At 41.9% G+C, this 20,259-nt stretch overlaps 2 protein-coding genes across 3 annotated transcripts; one reads left to right on the forward strand and one right to left on the reverse strand.

Moving 5' to 3' along the window:
• Positions 1-11,325: 11,325 nt before the first annotated feature.
• LOC129741494 (translation initiation factor eIF-2B subunit gamma-like) lies at positions 11,326-12,993 on the reverse strand. 2 transcript variants are annotated; one of them, XM_055733237.1, is made up of 3 exons: positions 12,901-12,993; positions 12,678-12,834; positions 11,326-12,617 (listed from the first exon to the last, which is right to left on the reverse strand). In XM_055733237.1, exons 2-3 carry the CDS (start codon positions 12,831-12,833, stop codon positions 11,409-11,411), a joined length of 1,365 nt encoding a protein of 454 aa, XP_055589212.1. In that variant the 5' UTR covers position 12,834; positions 12,901-12,993; the 3' UTR covers positions 11,326-11,408. The 2 variants fall into 2 exon arrangements, with proteins under 2 accessions (XP_055589212.1, XP_055589219.1); XM_055733244.1 differs by lacking the exon at positions 12,901-12,993 and having other exon boundaries at positions 12,678-12,851.
• Positions 12,994-13,940: 947 nt separating this feature from the next.
• Positions 13,941-20,253, forward strand: LOC129741508 (glutathione-specific gamma-glutamylcyclotransferase 1-like). The gene is made up of 4 exons (XM_055733253.1): positions 13,941-14,492; positions 17,368-18,675; positions 19,244-19,279; positions 19,352-20,253. Exons 2-4 carry the CDS (start codon positions 18,454-18,456, stop codon positions 19,865-19,867), a joined length of 774 nt encoding a protein of 257 aa, XP_055589228.1. The 5' UTR covers positions 13,941-14,492; positions 17,368-18,453; the 3' UTR covers positions 19,868-20,253.
• The last annotated feature ends 6 nt before the right edge of the window (positions 20,254-20,259 follow it).

Genomic DNA, 20,259 nt, shown 5'->3' on the forward strand with positions numbered 1-20,259 from the left:
AAATAATTTCAATTGACATTACTGCTAGATGCCCAGCAAGGTATTGGATGATAACTTTGAAGCTCAACAAATCAAAAACCAATGTTTATTTAGTAAATTATTTTACTAAAGGTAACAAATTGCATCCAAAATCATGAATCACACTAATAACGGAGATATGTTAAAAAAATCCTAAACCAAAGCACGAGTTATCTAAATACGCCAAACATCATCTCACATCTGGCGGTACCTTGAGATAAACCGATCGTGCCTTCTGTTACTTTTCTCTCGTTTAAAAAAAAACGAAAACGATCGCCTTTACCAACAGAACAAAATTCACGCTTTTTCTCCTTACCCTAACCCGAGCGGACGAAAAACAACATTCAAAGCAAAGAAAATTTCGTTTTGTTGTGACACTTTTTCTCGAGCTCCGTGAAAAGGGACAAATTGGTTGAGGAGTGTTGTAGCATCTCTATAGGCTTTTCCAACATCTCGCGTCGCGGGCCCTCATTTGTTGTGTACTTATTAGTTGTTGCATGTGTGTGTAAATCTCTGGGAGGAGGAGCCAGATTATGTATCCGCCTCTTCCCTCTCTCTCGACGCTCAGTTTTTCAAAAAACAAGTAACAGACGGTTGGATAACTTTCTTCAGATAAGTCAGATCTAAATTGTTGTCAGGCAGCAAATCACTTGAGACTAAGCTCTCATATTTTCTTAGCATAGCTTTAGGCGTTTCCAGAGCTGCTAATTTGCAACGCTTTACCGATATTCATGATCCAATCCTGGAAGTTACAATAAAAATGCGTGATTTAAACTTTTTAAATTTGGTCATTTTTTGTCACCTTTATCATTTTAGTATTTTTTCCATCTGTCATTTTAGTTAGTTTTATCGGTTTTATCATTGTTTTTATTCTTGTCATCTTTGTCAATTGTCATTCTTGTAATTTTTATCATTTTTTCTATTTATGCAATTTTTGTTTTCGTTTTTGTCATTTCATCATAATTTTCAAGTTTTGAAGTGTTTTTTTCTCAACTGTCACTTTGTAAGATTTTTTGGCCCTTTTCGTTTTTAAACTCTGTGTAATTTGTCATTAGTGAAATTTCCATGACGCGAACCACAAAACCTTAAAATGAAATTGATAGGGTTTAGATAGAGCAAAAATGATGTAACTTGTTTTAGCGTGTATCCATGAGCATAAAAATAAAAACAGAATCCCTTTGTACGTTGTAGAGTAAACACGTTGCTTTTATTGCTGCTACAATCCGGCCGAAAGTACTATCGCGTAACTCCTGGTTACAACAGTTATTGGCGACGAGACGGAAGAATCAACGTGTGCCTACAGCAGGAATCTTCAATCAAGTCGGAATACTACACGGTTTCACGAAATTTCGAATTCCGGCAGCATCACCCAGAAAATTTCGGACGCATCATCATTTGGCCCCAAGGCGTACCACCAAAGCCGTTGACGTTGGATAAAGGGATTGCCATAACACACACCACGTTACACAGTGTGTTGTGGACTATTATTGCTGTTACCAAACCAAACACCACGATACACAAGGTGTTGGAAAAAAGTATTGTCATAACACACGCTACGTTACACAGTGTGTTATGGACTATCATTGCTGTTAAACACCACGATACAATAGGTGTTGTACAAATACATTGACGTGAAGGCGACGTTTTTTTCTGGCGATACCAAAGTCATCGCATTCATCGCAAACGTCATTACTGCTGTTGTTGGGAACGTTGCTGCTGCTGCTACTAAACGATGGCCAACCTACAAGATCCTGCTGTTGATGCTGCTGCTGGGAGAGAAATGCTGGGTAACTTCACCATCGAACCGTACGACAAAGACAAAACGAAGTGGGCAAGATGGGTGAAGCGTCTTGAAGGAGCATTTCGAATTTTCAATGTTCCCGAAGAAAGGATGAAGGATTTTCTGCTATACTATATGGGTTCCTCCGCTTACGATTTGTTATGCGATCACATCACCCCAGCCGAACCGGAAGAAAAAACGTACCAACAATTGGTTACGATACTTACTGCGTTTTTTGATCCCGAACCGTTGGAAATGGTTGAGGTTTGGAGATTCCGGTCATTGAATCAAAGCGAGGGAGAGTCCATTACGGAGTTCATCACTACTTTGAAAAGGGAGGCCAAATTTTGCAAGTTCGAGAATTACTTGGCGAAGGAGCTCCGAAATCAGCTGGTGTTCGGCATACGTTCGGAAAGGATCCGAGCTCGTCTGATCGAAGAAAGAGAATTAACCTTTGAACGAGCCAAGGACATTGCTATTTCCATGGAAGTATCCGGAGAAGGTGCCAGGGCGTTGGAGAAAAAGGCACATAGCGTTAACTACACCGAGCAGAAGGCGTTTCACCGAGGATTAGGAAATAAGGTAACTAACAAAGCTAACACTAAATACTGCTATAGATGCGGAGATGAAAATCATCTCGCAAGTACTTGCAAATATGTTGATGCTATTTGCAAATATTGTGGCAATAAAGGCCACCTTTACAAAGTTTGTCTAAAGAAAGAATTAAATAATAAAAGTAGTCGAATAAGAAAAGAAAAAAGTAAACTCCATACAAATATGATCGAAAAGGAGGATGATAAAGATTTGTCTTCGGAGAGTGGAGAATCAGATATAGATGAGGTTTGTGTCTTGGACATTTGTACTGTAAATCAAAAATCAAAATCCCTCTCGAAGATACTTTTGAAATTAAATACGAACAGAGTAGTTATTGAATATGAGGTAGACTGTGGATCGCCTGTTTCGGTAATGAGTTTGAGCGATAAGAAGACTTTTCTGACTGACTTAAAATTACATCCAACGAATATTGAATTGAGGAGCTATTGCGGTAACAGAATTGAGGTATACGGATTTGTAAATGTAGAGGTACAGTACCAAAACATAATCAGCTATTTACGTTTGTTTATTGTTGACACTAAACGACATCCATTGTTAGGTCGGGAATGGATGCGTGAAATACAGATCGATTGGAATAAATTAATTCGTAATTCATACTTCAGTGTAGATACTATTTCATTACGTGTTCCTCTAGCGGGAGATGTGAAGAATCTCATTGAGAGGTTTCCGAATGTGTTCGCTGACTCAGTTGGTACAATACGTAACATTCAAGCTTCTTTAGCCTTAAAACCGAATAGTAATCCGGTATTTTTGAAAGCTCGCACCTTGCCATTTTCTATTCGCGATACCGTAGAACTCGAAATTCGTAACATGGTCAAAAACGGAATTCTAGTAAAAGTAAACCGAAGCTCTTGGGCCACACCGGTGGTTCCCGTCGTGAAATCTGCTGGCCGTGTGCGTTTATGCGGCGATTATAAAGTAACCGTCAACAAGTGTCTCCACGTGGATGAGCACCCTTTACCTACGATCGATGAGCTTTTCGCTAACATGGCAGGGGGGAAAAAGTTCACAAAATTGGATCTTGCACAAGCTTATTTACAGATGGAAGTGCGGGAAGAGGATCGCGAGCTTCTCACACTAAACACTCACCTAGGTTTATTTCAGCCAACGAGACTGATGTATGGGATTTCGTCGGCCCCGGCTATATTTCAACGTGAAATTTCACAGGTTTTGGGAAATCTCCCCGGAGTTTCTGTTTTCTTAGATGATATCAAAATAACGGGACCCGATGACGTCACTCATTTGAAAAGACTTGAAACCGTTTTGAGGATATTAGATGAATATAATATGCGTGTGAATGTCTCCAAATGCGATTTTTTCGCGGATCGTATTGAATACTGTGGGTTTGTTATCGGTCGCGACGGTATACGTAAAATGAAAAACAAGGTCGACGCGATACAAGAAATGCCGCGTCCAAACAATCGCGATCAAGTAAGAGCCTACGTTGGCCTTATAAATTATTACGGTCGATTTATTAAAGATCTCAGCACACACATCTACCCTATTAATAATTTATTGAAGGAAAATGTTTCTTTCCATTGGGATGATAAATGTGAAACTGCTTTCCAATGGGTGAAAAGAGAAATGCAGTCAGACAATGTACTCGTGCATTACGACCCAAAGCTACCCCTAGTTCTCGCGACAGATGCATCGCCTTATGGTGTCGGTGCTGTTCTGAGCCATCAGTTCCCGGATGGAACAGAAAGGCCAATTCAATATGCCTCGCAAACCCTGAATAAAACTCAACAAAACTACATGCAAGTAGATAAAGAGGCTTACGCGATTATTTTCGGAGTAAAAAAGTTTTACCAATATTTATATGGTCGTAAATTTATACTTGTTACAGATAATAAACCTGTTTCTCAGATCCTTGCGCCGAATAAAGGTCTTCCTACGTTATCCGCTCTTAGAATGCAGCATTACGCTGTTTTTATGGAATCGTTTGATTATGAGATTCGGTATCGGACTTCGAAAGCAAATGCTAACGCGGACGGCATGTCGCGCCTTCCTATCGTCGACACACGGAATAAGAATCGCGTTGAAGAAGTGGATATCGTCGAAATAAATCAGATTGAAACATTACCGGTTACGGTAGACGAACTTGCTGAATGTACACGGGAGGATGGTAACGTACGGAATCTTTTACAAGGACTTAAGTTTGGGAGGATAATCGAAGGCCGCGATAGGTTTGGTATCAACCAAAATGAATTTTCACTTCAGAAAGGTTGTATTTTAAAAGGCATCCGCGTATACATCCCACCAAAACTGCGTAAACGTATTTTGGATGAACTTCACACGGGTCATTTCGGTATATCACGAATGAAGTCATTAGCGCGATCTTACTGTTGGTGGGAAACTGTAGACCGGGATATTGAAGACGTTTCAAAGAATTGTACTGATTGCGCTTACGTTCGGAAAAATCCACCTAAAGTTACAACTCACTCTTGGGAAAATCCAAAAGAACCTTTTCATCGTGTGCACATCGATTTTGCAGGTCCATTTCTTGGATTATATTTTCTGGTAATAGTAGACGCGTTTACCAAATGGCCTGACGTGAAAATAGTGCCAGATATTACAACTGATACGACAATAGATCATCTTCGCGAATATTTTGTAACATATGGTGTCCCTAGTGTTATCGTAAGTGATCGTGGAGTGCAATTCACTTCAGAACAATTCCAGACTTTCCTTAAAAAAAACGGTGTAACTCACAAAATGGGTGCACCATATCATCCGGCTACAAATGGTCAAGCCGAGCGTTTCGTGCAAACATTTAAAGATAAATTAAAGTCCCTGAAATGCGAGCGAAAAACTGTACGTGTCGAACTACATAAAATCTTGATGGCTTATAGAAGAACGGTACATCCTGCGACGGGTAAATCTCCTTCGATGTTAGTTTTCGGGCGTCAAATGAAATCGCGACTCGATCTCATTATTCCTTCCGGAGGGAACGATTTTTCTAGAGGGGAGGAAGGAGGAGTGCGAGAATTCGCGATCAACGATAGAGTTTCCGCTCGTGATTACTTGGGATCGTCCAAATGGAAATTTGGAACTGTTTCAGAGAGATTGGGAAAACTTCATTATATGATTGAGCTTGACGACGGGCGTCTCTGGAAGAGACATATTGATCAGCTGAGATTGGCTCCTGTTCGGCAGGCCTCTGAATCGGATTTGGATCCTATTAACGACGAGATTTACAACCGCAACCGCTGTATAGATGCAATACCTCCTCTACCGAGTCAAGCCCTGACTAGACAGACTAGGGATGACTCGGAAGACGGTGTAGACATAACTGTGACCACTGACGCTAACTTTGAAGATCGTATGAGATCGAGTCATCAAATCGCAGAAACTCCTATCGTTAACAAGGATAATTCGAATAACGATTCAGCCATAGAAATGGATCGCAAGTGTGACACTGTAATTGTTGATAAGCGCTTCACGCCAAGGCGATCCACAAGAGTAGTAAGACCCCCACAGAAATTAGATCTATAATCATTGTATTATTAACACTACTAACAACTGTATTCAGGACCTTGTTTAGGGATTTCTCTTTAAGGGGGGAAGAGCTGATAGGGTTTAGATAGAGCAAAAATGATGTAACTTGTTTTAGCGTGTATCCATGAGCATAAAAATAAAAACAGAATCCCTTTGTACGTTGTAGAGTAAACACGTTGCTTTTATTGCTGCTACAATCCGGCCGAAAGTACTATCGCGTAACTCCTGGTTACAACAGAAATGTTTTCTACTTGCACAATTTTTGTTTTTTTTTTTGTTTTCATTTACTTTCATAAAAGAGGGTGGCGAGAGTAACAAATAAAAAAATACGAATTTTAGATGCCTTATGAATAATAATTAATGAAATAGTTTGCATGTGATTTTTTAGCGAATTCAATACTCCATAAAAAGGCACTATAGCTCTATAGTTTTCCTAAAACCCTGGAATCTCCCAAAAAGTCTATTTTCTATTCGTTTTTTTAATGTTATGTTTCCATGTAAAACTGTTGCAAATCTGCTGTTTTATGAAGAATAAGGTTTGCTAAATAAATTTATTATTAAGTATCTAGCATTATTTATAGACATATGGACATGAGAACTGTTACAGTAGAGGATGTAATTTGAACATTGACATCTTTGATTCTCTTGAAGTATGGGGTTCAGCAGAGTTCAAGAAAAACACGTCTTGGAAGTTTGAAGTTATATTTGCGAATGATTGAAAAAACTTAAAGCTAATGACATTGGAGTATCTCGATTGCTGTGATTAGTTTCACTTGAGATCGGCCTACTCCAACACTCCTCCTCGATCGGTTGATTGTAATCCAGCGTCGATCGCCAACTTCTTGAGTCGTGTAGCCGAAAGGGGTTTCGTCAATAGATCGGCTACCATGTCTTCAGTCGGGCAATAGACGACGTCGATCTCCTTCTTCTGCTTGAGGTCTCGAACGAAGTGGTATTTTGTTGCTATATGCTTCGTCCGATTGCTGAACTTCTCGGTATCCAGCATGTTAAGACAACTCTGGTTGTCCTCGTTGATCATAACGTCTCCATTCTCATCCATGTCGGCCAACAGGCGGGTCAGCCAGATCGCTTCCTGTGACGCCTCGGATAATGCGATGAATTCGGCCTCCGCTGTGGATAAGGAAACGCACGTTTGCTTCCTGCAGCTCCAGCTTATGGTACCTCCGCAAAACTTGAAGACTTGACCACTGTTGGATTTTCGGTCTTCAATGTTCTCCGCCCAATCTGAGTCAGCGAATCCTATCAGTCCGGACCTATCTCCAGCTCTGCTCAATCGAAGACGATAGTGGCTGGTTCCCTTCAGGTAGCGGATTACCCTTTTTACCTCGTTCCAATCTCTTTGCGTGGGGCAGCTGGTATGGCGCCTCCTTCCTTTCCTGTTTGATATATCCCGGATCCAACGGAATTTTTGAGTCCTTGGCATCCGCCATACCCGTCTCTCGAATGATTTGTTCGATGTACTGCTGCTGGTTAACGAAGAAATCGCCTTTCTCGTCTCGCTGAACCTCAATCCCGAGATAGTAATGGATGTCTCCGAGCTCACTCAGTTCGAATTGCTTCTTCAAAGCAGCAATCAAAGTTTCGCAAAGCTCAATTTCCTCGCTGGCTACTACCAAGTCGTCAACGTAAACCAGCACGTAACAGGCTTTTCCGTCCTTCACCTTCCGATAGAGACATGGATCTGCTTTGCAGCGCTGGAAACCCTGCTTGCAAAGCGCGGAATGCAGCTTGGAATTCCATGCCCTGGCAGCTTGTTTCAGGCCGTAGAGGCTCTTCCTCAGTCTGCACACCTTGTGTTCTGCTCCTTCTGCGATGAATCCGGGTGGTTGCCGCATGTATATCTCCTCCTCAAGATCGCCGTGGAGAAATGCGGTCTTGATATCGTACTGCTTAACCACCATTTTACGCTTAGCAGCAACGGCCAATAACGTGCGGAAGGTAGTCTGGCGCACCACCGGGGCGAATACTTCGTCGTAGTCGCATCCAAACTTTTGTGTGAACCCTTGGGCTACCAGGCGGGCTTTGTAGCGAATGATGGTTCCTCGTTCGTCCTGTTTCGTCTTGTACGTCCACTTGCAGCCAACGACCTTTCGACTTTTCGGTGGATCGACCAATTCCCAGGTTCCGTTTTTCATCAGCGCGTCGTACTCCTCCTGCATTGCAGCCGACCAACGATCGCCGTCATCACCGCCAAGGGCCTCTCGGGGGGTTTGGGGATCACCTGTTGACCGTTTGGATTTCTGGGCTCGTTTGGAACTGCGACACGTCACTACCAGCCCCTGCTTGGACTCGGATGCCTGAGCGTTACCACCAGTTGGCTTGTGGCGACCAGATCTGCTTGACTCGTGCGATGAAGCTGAAATTTCACGAGCAGGTATACTACCTTTGAAACCAATCAAATAGTCAAGCAACTTGCCTGGAACTGCGCGCTCCCGTCCGCTGCGCCTCAACACCTGTGACACGGGTGGATTTGAAGTAGAGTGCGGGGGGAGCGCAGTGGGAATAGTCACGTCACGTGAAGGATGTAGTTGTCGGTCTTCTTCATCTGATTCGTCATCGGTAAGGATGTCTTCCATTGATTTGGGACCCTCGGATGCCGGAACGTTTCGTGAAGTAGTCGGAACCATCGTCACAGGGGTAACTGGAACGTTTCGTGCAGGTTGCTGGTCCACCGGTTCCTCAAAGTCCAGCTGTATGTACACCGGCTGAGGATGTTGAACCCTGATGGCAACCGATGCAGATTGCGACTTTGCTCTCCCTTCATCCAGAAACGTAACATCCCGGACCTTCGTCGTAGAGCGTGTCTTGATGTTATACACTCTATACGCCTTGGAGTCTTCCTCGTAGCCAACAAGGATGCACTCTTCAGCTTTGGCGTCCCATTTGCGTCGTTTTTGTTTCGGAACGTGAGCCATTACCGTAGTTCCGAAAATTCTCAGATGCGATAAATCCGGCTTTCTTCCTGACCAGATTTCCTCAGGCGTCTTGGCGTGACCCTTGGTTGGTGACCGATTCAACAGGTAAACGGATGTGGATACCGCTTCTGCCCAGAAGCGCTTCGGAAGACCGGCTTCGAAGAGTAAACACCGGGCTCGTTCGACGATAGACCTGTTGACTCGCTCCGCCAAGCCGTTTTGCTCCGGGGTGTAATCGGTGGTTGTTTGATGTTTGATGCCAAGTCGTTCCAAAAACCTTTGGAAACCTCGATTTGTGTACTCCTTCCCATTGTCCGTTCGAATGGTCTTGATCTTGCAACCCTGTTGTCTTTCGGCCAAACTGTGGAAGGACTGGAACGCTTGTAGCACCTCGGACCCGGACTTCGTCGCCAAAAAATAGACGAAGATCTTCCTGGATTTATCGTCCACAAACGTGATGTAGTACCGATTCTTCCCAATCGAAGGTTCCTCCATCGGCCCGCAAACGTCTGAATGGACCACCTCGAGCACCTCGTTCGCTCGTGAACCGTCTTTGCTGAAAGGTAAACGGGTTTGTTTTCCAAGGGGACAAATCTTACATGCATCACCATCATCATCTTGAAATTGGACTCCGGATACCAGGCCATTTCGGAGTTGCTTCAGACTTCTTATGTGTAGGTGACCCATTCTGCTGTGCCAAATCGATTGAGTTCCACCGGACGAGCAAGCCAAAGAATGATGCGACTTCTGACCATCGAACTTGAATAAACCATTCACCTTCGTTCCGGTTGCGAAAACCTCTCCTTCGGAATTGACAACAGCGCACCCGCTGTTTTCGAAGATGACCTTGTTCCCGTTCTCGACAATTTGGCTAACGGACAGTAAGTTTGTCGAGAGACCCGGAGTAAACTGGACATTTCGAACTTTGATTTCACCTTGGTTGACTCGTGACTTCAGCTTCGCATCTCCGATGGATACAACATCCATCGCTTCTTGATTGGCAGCAACCACGGTACCACTGCCTCGGCGCCGATTCTCGAGCAGATTTTCGTCGTTGGTTAAATGGGATGTGGCCCCTGAGTCGAAGTACCACTCACCATTTCGAGCTTGATCCACCGTCGACAGCACCGTGCAAAATGCGTTGTCCTTTCTGACTCCTTTCCGGTTCCTCTTCGGGCAATTCCTGGCAATGTGTCCGACCTTCGAACACGTATGGCATCTCGGACCCTTCGGCTCTTCGTTGTGGGATTTCGATTCATGATGACTTCTCGGTTGGGATTGAGAATTGTGTTGGACCTTCCGGTAGTTCTTGGAAACGAATGCAGAACCTACCGCCGGATCCTCGCATTCTTGAGGCAGCTTGGTTTTGATGAGATCGCCTTTGATCTCGAAGCCGGAATTCGAAATCGCCATCACCATCGGACGAAACTCGGAGGGAAGGCCAGCAAGCAGCAATGCTCCAACCCATTCGTCGCTAACGTCAAATCCGATGCCTCTCAGTTGGTGGGACGTTGACATGATTCGATTAACGTACTCGGCCATCGAACCACAGTTCTCAAGCTTCGTGTTAATCAAGTTTCTCAGCAAACCAACCTTGCGTTCCGTGCCGGAATCTTCAAACGCTCTCTCCAGATTCGACCAGACCTCATGTGCAGTTTCGGCTTCCTGAACGTGCACATAATTAATCGGATCCAAAAGCAGGATTATCTTCGCCTTCGCCTTGCGATCTTTTCTAGGATCAATCGTTGGCCTCGCACCGGTAGCAGTAACGGTCGGCTTCACCACATCCCACAGCTCCTCCAATTCCAGGTATGTACGCACGGCAAACTTCCAACTGGACCAGTTGTCGCGCCCTGTTAGCCTTTGGATTCCGGGTAGACTTGAGATTGAAGCGCTCGGACCATCACCGCCACCAGAACTTCCAACTGCAGAAAACATCTTCGGTTCTTCAAATCTTCCTGACTGGGCCCATAACCTCTTGAAGTATGGGGTTCAGCAGAGTTCAAGAAAAACACGTCTTGGAAGTTTGAAGTTATATTTGCGAATGATTGAAAAAACTTAAAGCTAATGACATTGGAGTATCTCGATTGCTGTGATTAGTTTCACTTGAGATCGGCCTACTCCAACAGATTCTATCGGTTTCAACAAACAACACGTGATCAAAAACACATAGTTGAATTAGTCTTGCTGGCAGTTTTGCTGTCACTTAGTGAGAAATATTCTCTCTCAATTCACAATGAACTCTCTCAGATATCTTTTATTCTCATTTCTCTTTCAATCGTCTGAATAACAAAATAAACAGCATAAATGAACGCATTAGGGTGTGCAATTCCAAATTAGTCGCTGTTGTGCTGCCTTCTATTCAAATAATCATAATTATGATGGAGAAAAGTGAAGAATATTTAATGATCTTTTGCTCAAGAGGAGTAATTGAAACAGGGCCATAGAAACAGAGAAAAAACAACGAAACGAAACAGATTTCATCCAACAACACTGCTTTTATTATTCTTCGATTCTTTATTTCCAAGCATTTCCGTGATTGAAAAAGTTGTCAACTGTTCTTAAATTTCCATAAATCTTTCAGCATTGGAGAGGTGCTGATTTTCTTTCTTCGATCCGGTGGTCACGGTATAGTTGGATCCGATAAGGCAGTTCTTCAGCGTTACTCCGCTCTCCACGATTGTTTTTTCACCAACGATGCAGTTTTCGAGGATCACATTTTCACCGATACTCACATGATCCATTAGGGTGCAGTTAATCAGGCGTGACTTGGGATTGACAGTGCAATGAGATCCGATTATTGATCCGGAGATTGAAGTTTTCTCGCAAATTTTGGCCTGTTCTCCGATAGCAGATTCCATCAGCTGATTTGATTTAATATCTGAATTGGTTCCATTCAAGGCTGTAACCGGAAGATCAGTAACACTGGGGAAAAATTTCATCACTTGTTGATTTGCGCGCCAGTACGAAGCCATCGTATTAACACGTGTGCCAAAACTGTTTTCCGGGGCGATAACTACATAGCACCGTATTCGATTGTTTGCCAATAGGTCACTACCTTGATTGAAGATCGAAGACGAAGTTATCTTTCGATCCATTTCGGTATTTGGAACATAGTGATGAATGTTTCGGGCCTCAAAGTTTACGTTATGCTCGGATGTTGGTTTTTCCGTGCTCGCTTGTACCTTGGAACTGGAAGACATTTGCTTTTTCACAATCAATGGTAGCAGTTCACCTTTTAGGGTGGAGATATCCGTACTTGCTTCAAGGTAATCAAAAACCCATTTACTTATTACATAAATGTGCGTGTCCAACAGACCGCTTCTGATGTCCATTTCTTCGTTAAGTCTTAACAAGTGTCCCGATATTGTAAAATTCTCCTCAAAGTCGCTTTCCGAACCCATAAACAGCAAGCGATTGTTTTGAGAGTTGATTCCGAATAGATCCCTCTCCAGTTTGTGCTTCATCTTGGGTCCCGGTACGGTGACCTTCTGCAGCCCACCATTCTGGACCAACAGACTAACGAAGGAAGCTCTCTGTTCTCGGAACTGTTTCAACAGCGGATAAAGACTTAGCTCAACGATGGTATCGCTAGAAACTACCACCACGTCTGATTTTATTCTATCTGCCACCATGCGGAGGGAATCTGCAGTTCCGATGTCTGAATCTCCAGTAATCGTGAAAAACTCCAGCTTCATTTTGAGTTGCGTTTTTTCAATCCGTTGCTGTATTTCACTTTTTTCGTGTTCCAGCACAATCACGATTGCATCCTGAAAATTAAAACAAAGTAACAACGATTTCCATAGTATAAAACAGATTCATTTACTTACCTGGAATCCGTGTCGCTGGAGCATCCTGAGCGGGTACCATATCAGGGGGTACGTTCCGATTGGCAGCAGACACTTAGGTCGTCCCTCGAGCAGCTCCGGGAAACGACTTCCCTTACCAGCAGCCAGCACAACCGCTTGGAACTCTAGCAGACCCATGCTGGGAAAAACGGATTCACCTATGAAATGATTTCATTAAGGTTGTTAATTTTTTCGAATAACTTACGCTATATTTTGCAGAATATTTCAATGCTTGCACATAAATTCCGGACACGGTTGCAAACTTTGCGAAACGTCAAACTTGTTGTTTACATTAGGGTGGTAAATTTTTACTAACTTCTTTTTAAAAAAAAATAATAACAACGTAGCTCATGAAATTCAAAAATTGTGTATGTATTATGTATTTCTGTTCCTAATTTTAAAAAAAAAATATTCAAGATTTAAAAAATATGATTTCGAATTATCGTGATAGGAAAACTGATTCAAATTTAAATTTGACTCCATATCATGGTTCTCAACTCTCAACATATTTTTTTATCATTCCTTCTCGTTTAATTTTCTTACTCTCTTGATTACTGGCATTTCCATATTTTTATTATCAATTCTAATTTATATTTAAATTCTATGATTTCTAAAATTTTGAATCCAAAACCTTGAATATACAAATATAAACAGTAAAAAACAAACAGTTCAAATCTGATTAAAGATTTATGGTGTGAATTAGGCAAATTTGAGGTTTGAGTTTTGTTAATAAGTTTTCTGATTGCAAGTGGTTCTGAATTCTTTTTATTGCAAATTGTAATGATGAAGAATTTTGTTATAGAGTTTATATTTCGAGTTTTGATTTATAGATTATTTACATATTCTAGATAAACTTTAAACTTGTATCAAGAATAATGTGGAGTTATTTGTGTAGTTATCAGGTCTGAGAGTTAAATTTTAAAATTAAAATACTGCAGGCTGATGCAACATTTCTTACTTATTTCAACAAATGAACTGATTGCGATGAAGAATTTCCAAACGCTATGCTGTCAGTTTAACACACAAGAGAATTCTCCCTCTCAATTTCGTTCGGGTATATGAGAAACGTGAGCAAGCACATGGCAAAAATAAACAAATCACGGATGATGTTTTGAATACAAGTAACGGCCAGACAGCTAAATCATTTAGCCCGAGTTTAATCAGAGACTGGTCCAACAAGTGCATTTTGCTACTACGTTATCGAACTAACGGTTTATTGCGTATTTTTAGTGCTGTTCGGCTTTCGCGACTTGTGGGGTGCCAGCCAGAAGAGTAACCCATTCATATCGGTTGTTGTTGTTGCATCGATTTTCCCGTTTCGATTCGCAGCTGAGCTAGTGTCAGTCAGTTTTTCATCATCTGCCTTTGTGGTTGGGAGTGTTTGGGTTGTTGTGGGAGAAAACAGGAGTTCATCAGCATTGTCGTTTTTCCACGTCGGCAGCTATTGAAAAACCATTGCTACTTCTGCGCACACAAATTGCAAAAAGACTCAGAAAACTCATAGTGAACAAAAAACAGAATCAAATTCCGAGAAAACCAAAACTGCAATCGACAGTTCTTTGCCCTCTGCAGCTTCCCTCAAACCTGATTAAATTCCTCTGAAAAGGACTGCCGCACAAATCACGAAAAGACTGATCTCGTTTTTCCTTATTTGACATTGCTAAGAAGACATTCGCGAAACTATCACACAATGGCTGGCGGTATTTGTTGCGGTTGTAGTGGTTGTTTCTAAAACGACCGAGGGCACCAGCAGGCGATAATTTGGCAGCAGTTTCCCATCGGGCGGATCGACTTGGCGTAAGTAAAACTAAAGAAAAAAAAATTTCCCCTCAAAATATGACCGGTTTCACAACCCTTTGCCAAAAAGAAATGTCCTTGAAAGAAGGTCTTTGAAAGAGGGAAGCACAAATTGCGTTTTTGGTTTTGCTGTTATTAGAGAACAAGAATGCAATGTACGAATCTTATCAGTTTATGATAAATAATTTTAATTTAACTATCAATTTTATTTAGACACAAATTAAATTTGTCATTTAGGAAAAACTGTGTCCTCCAGAATAAAACCAGTTTTCAGAAAACCGAACATTCAAACTTTGCTGAGGGCTTTTTATGGACAGTGACTTAGGTACTTATACGTAAAAATAGGGTAACAAACATATAATTTCTTTATCGATTTCAACTCTTATGAACGGCACCGTAGATTACTCGACAATAGAAATTAATCTCCTAATTTTAAATCCTAATATTTGAAATCGTTAACGTACGACGAAGGCATAAAATGTGTGAAAAAAATTAAATGTACATTGTATATGTATTTATTTTTCCCTAATAAAAGGTAAACAAATTAGGTGGTCTTTCCACATCAATCAGCTTATCAGAACTTCACACTCGAAGGAGTCATTAACTCTTATCTCACACTTCCGACAGCGCGTTTCTATGGTAGAAATTAGATGGCCTCCTAATTATTCTATAAAAAAAAACACCCCGTATCGTAGATTGGTTAATCATTAGACTATCCATTAGTACCTGTTTGTCATAAATTGTGTATACTTGGCTCTTGAAAAATCCTTATAATTGATCTATTTACTTAACTGAAATATTATCTTTTGGTTTTACTGTTGGCCCTTGACCAGCATTATGGCTTTAAAAGTAGGTCATTGCTTGTAGATAACTTTTTTATCCAAAAAAAAAAAACGTGATATAATGGAGTTTGAATCAACAGTTGAGTATCATTAACAATCAAAAGGTGTATCTTTCAACTTTACCATTTCGGTTTCGATCGAAATGAAATTGGCATTATCTCCTCCCGCGGGATCCCGCCTAATGAATCGCGAAGATAACAAAAATCGGATATGTTAATCGTCTCTACCGCAAGGGGGTGTGTCTGCTGGCTGAACTAGTCCCCTACAGCTAGGGAATATTCGTCTTTACCCACCTAAATTCGCTACATATGTTTGTCAGACGAAATGTATTCACATTAAAATTAATGAACCTGTCCTTTTGTTAGCAGAAGCAGAAAAAAATAAACACCCACAAAGGCACGTTTCGTTCATACGATTGCTGATTAGCAAGAGCGTTGAAGCAGGTTTTCCACCCATCCTCATTTATACAAAGTTGTACGGTTTAAACTAATGCGCAAAATTTTCAACGGCAACCGTTCCTCGGTCGGAAAATATTTTCTATTTCTCTGAGACGTGACCCATTTTCGGTTTCGATATTTGTTTGTTGTGAGTTTTTTTTTCCTTGTATAGTTCGTAAGTCGATTCCCCATCCTTCTTATACTCTTGTTACCGCGCTGACAAAGGATTCTCGTGTCCGTCGTCCCTCCTGTCTGTATGGATGGTCAAGCGGGGCGCGCATTTCGCAAAACACAAGTCCATCGACAGCGACGTGCACACGGCACCAAACAGTCAGTGGTGTCTTCATCGCGCCGATTTGTGTCCGGTCCTGCGTCCGTGGCGAGGCGAGTGTGTGCGCGCACGAAGTTCCGAGAGGTGGCGGGCATGATGGATGGAAATTGGTGTGATTATTATGATCACGTTATGGTTGCATGATTTTTTCCCTACTTACTTTGCGCGTTTCTTTCTAACAAAGTCCAAGCCGAGATCATGGCCTCCGGTCATAGGTGCAGGAAAGTGGGAGTTATTGATGAACGATGCAGTGAGTAGTTTTTAATTGAAAACAAAGTAAATTGTTAGATAATCAAATCAACAACTGAATTATTCTGAAAAAAAAAACGAAATTATTTTTAAAAAAATTTACAAAATGTTAATCACCTTAGCCAACAGTTATAGCCAAGCATTACAAGCATTAGGTTCTTCAATTCAGTAACTAATGGTAGCGGCACTGGCATTCGATGGTCACTGATGTGAGGTTTATTTGAATGTTTTCAGCCCACTCTGAAGGTTCTACCAACTTAGGCCAGTGATTTCCCACATATGATGCCATTCTAATTAACCCTAACTCGTTCCGCTTATTACCTAGTAGATTCGGAAACACTTTTATGATAAATCCTTCATTGAACCTAATCGTAACTAATATGTATAAAACAAGTTAGTGGTGCTCAAACGAATAACTTCTAAACATACCAATATGCAGAAAATTGTTCTCAAATGTTTAACGATCTAAGAAAATAAGAAAAAAGATAGGCATTTAATCGTAATGTGAAAATATGCGTACATTATTTCCATGTTACTGACCAAATCTTTTTTCATCCCTGAGCCCTAATATTGAATCAGGTACCTATTATTAACCTTTTGTTAACGTCATAAATCTGAACCCGTAATTTTAAATTGGGATTCAAGATACAAAAAGTACATTCAGAGTTTTGTTTGTATGAATTCTGAATTCTAATTTCAAATCCTTGAAAATTTTTCGAACAAAAATTTAAATGGTGGATATTTTCTAACTAACACCCCCAATCATCTCCAAATGAATGCGCCAATGGGCGAGATTGTTTATTGCTTGTTTTTTTTTTTGTTTCTCTCGATACTGACGAGATTACGGACGCAGACTCAGTCGGTGTGCGCACGCACACAGACGAGCAGCATTCCAAGTGTGGGCTGGGTCTGTCCGGCTACTCACACATGAAAATGGAACTGCTATAGAAGAGTGTGTCGTATTCAACGTGTATAATACAGGTTTCGTTGATTGAATTTTTCGATTTCCTTTGCAGAATATGAAGGGGCCATCAGTAGCAGTTAGTGATAGCAGCAGCAGCAGCACCAGCAGTCGCAGAAGTATCGGAAATACCAACCACATCAGTCAACAACGGCAACAACTGCGCCCACAGCTGCGAGTCGTGAAGAACAGAATACTTCCGGATAGACACCAACAGCAGCAAGTTCAACACGTCCACCCGCTGCATGATCTGCAACAGCATCGCCATCAGAAGTGGCGCCATCTGTTTCCGTTCCGTCGTTTAGCACCACCGCGCGAAGAACGGGTGCCACCAATCTTGGCCATCTTTTAGTGATCTCACCGTTGGATTAATAAAAAAACCAAAATGAAAACAATCTAATCTCAAAGAAGGAAGCACAAGTGCACCACACTAGTGCTCTAGGGTATAGTGTAGTTTTGTTTTGAAGTTCTCGAGACGTAGTAGGCGCGCCTGGTAGGTTATACGCTGTCTGTGGTGATCGAATGGTGCGAAACAAAAAGGACAATGAAGATGCGCGTGTTGTACTGTGATGATCCTTTGAATCTAACTAGTTAGCCTCCGACGTGCCAATCTGTATCGCTCACATCACACGCCTACCACGATTGGTGACCAGTAGAAACAAAAAAAAAACGTTTTTCTACCTCTGGTGAAGAAAAGGCAACAAGTGCGGAGGAAAATCAAAACAGCATCACATGTCTGTGTCGTGTAAAAACTTGTTGATCGTGCATTTCAAGACCGCATTCGGACGTCCGTTTGTTGTCGCGCAAAATTAAAAGCAACAAAAAAATCCAAGCAAATTAACTGTAAACTGGCAAATTTATTTTTTACGAGTGCCCCAAGAGCCGGCATGTTAAACACGATCCTCGACGCGCATTAGTATCCTTTTAAAAGATGTATTAGCAATTGTGTTGTCTCGATTTTTAAATCCGGTTAAATCGTCCTATTCGTGATCGGTTAGTGAAAAAAAAACTAACCCGGGACAGAACCCCTAAAAAAGCATCACATTACAAAATTAAGTAACCGTGCAGTCTAGCCCGATTCTCGGCCGCTTTCGCAAGCACTCTAGTCGTAGACCCGAGATTAGACTAGCAGCACCACAATATGGCAGCCTGGCTGGATCGCAACGGAAACCCTGAAGCTGCTGCTGCAGCAGCCGACGGCGAAGAAAACACTCGGGACGACGCATCGGTTTGGATCTTTGGTTACGGTAGCCTCTGCTGGTATCCGGGTTTTGAGTACGAAAAGTGCATCACCGGCTACATACGTGGGTACGTGCGGCGTTTCTGGCAGGGTAATACGACCCACCGAGGAACGGCTGAGAAGGTGAGTGAGTGAGAATAAGACATCAACCATCGATCGAAACAACGACACGTTTTTGTGGCTTTGCCAACGTTTTAATTTCTCGCTTGAACCGCATTCGGGTTGGAGCACAGCATAACTGCTTGCTAGGTACCAAGCTTGTGGTCAATTTGTGAAAGCATTCGTCTCATATTCCAGCGTAGGGCTGAACTGGAAACATATTAAATAACGTCTAGCGTGACCTTCTCTCCATTTCACAAAAAGGTCTATTCTTTTAATGTTGTAGAATTCGACACACGTTGTTGAAATTGAAATTAACATTTTCATAAGGTCCAAATTGGGTCAACCTGTTTGTATTTTTGGACTTTTGGACTACTTTTCAATGATCGTCCGTCAATTTTTCTAATAGAAATAAAATTGAAAAAAAAAATTGACGTTATTTCGAAGAACAAATTTCGATTACAATTTAACATGCAAAACACAGCATTTTACACCAGCTATGGAAAAATACTATTGATCAAGCGAAATATGCAAACCTGCAGCATCACAAAAAAATTATTTTGTGTTTTTTTCTTTTATATTTTTTTTTCAGCCTGGACGTGTAGCAACATTGATCGAAGACCGAGATGTGAGTCAGAAACAAACGGAATCGCGTTTACGCCATTACTAATTAGTTCTATCGTTCCTTTCGATCCATCAGGGCATCACCTGGGGCTGTGCGTTTAAGGTGGTCGGTCAGCTAGCGCTGGATTACCTGAAGCAGCGTGAATGTACCCTCGGGGGATACGCAACGGATTACATTCGATTTTTTCCGCGCGTGGCCAGTGAAAATTCCGGCTTCAGCGGAGAAGCCTTCCCAGCACTGGTGTACATTGCCACTCCGAAAAATGACCTTTGGATCGGAGAGGAACCTTTGGTCCAAACGGCTCGCCAGATTTCCGAATGTCGTGGCCCGAGCGGACACAACGTGGAGTATCTCATCCGGTTGGCAATTTTTATGCGCGAAGAACTGCCAGGAGCCGCCGACGAGCATCTGTTTGAGCTGGAAGGACTGGTGCGACGCTTTGTAGCCGAAGCCGGCCTGTCGATGTTCAGCTTGCTGGGATCCAATCCTCGTCGCATCCGGCGCGATTCGCACGAAGAAGTACGGCGACACGTGTCCTTCGAGTACACTTCACGCGTACCGGAAAAGAATCTCAGGTGCTTGCACATCTAGTGGCTGGCTGAGTATTAAACATTACAGCGATCGCTTTTTCACTACTTCACTAATGGGCACATTTATTCCTTTTATCTATGATAATATAACGCCACATGACTCACAGAGCTGTTAAGATTTATTTAAGCTTTAAGTTTAGTAAGCGAAAAGATGTAATTGTTGTTCTTTTGTATAAATTCGAATAAGTTATAAATACAGGTTTAATAAGCAGTTCAAATTACATATTATATCGATAAGAAAAATATATTGAAAATTGCAAATGTCTATTGCATAAAAGTATACCCATAGGGCTTTTGCATAACATTAAATTCTGCCTCATGTCACAGCTTGTTGCGTGCGGAATCAACAGCTTAGCATACCTCATGAAATAATAATTATCAATGTATTTAGAA

The sequence above is a fragment of the Uranotaenia lowii genome, chromosome 1 (assembly GCF_029784155.1).
Source record: "Uranotaenia lowii strain MFRU-FL chromosome 1, ASM2978415v1, whole genome shotgun sequence".
NCBI classification, from domain to species: domain Eukaryota; kingdom Metazoa; phylum Arthropoda; class Insecta; order Diptera; family Culicidae; genus Uranotaenia; species Uranotaenia lowii.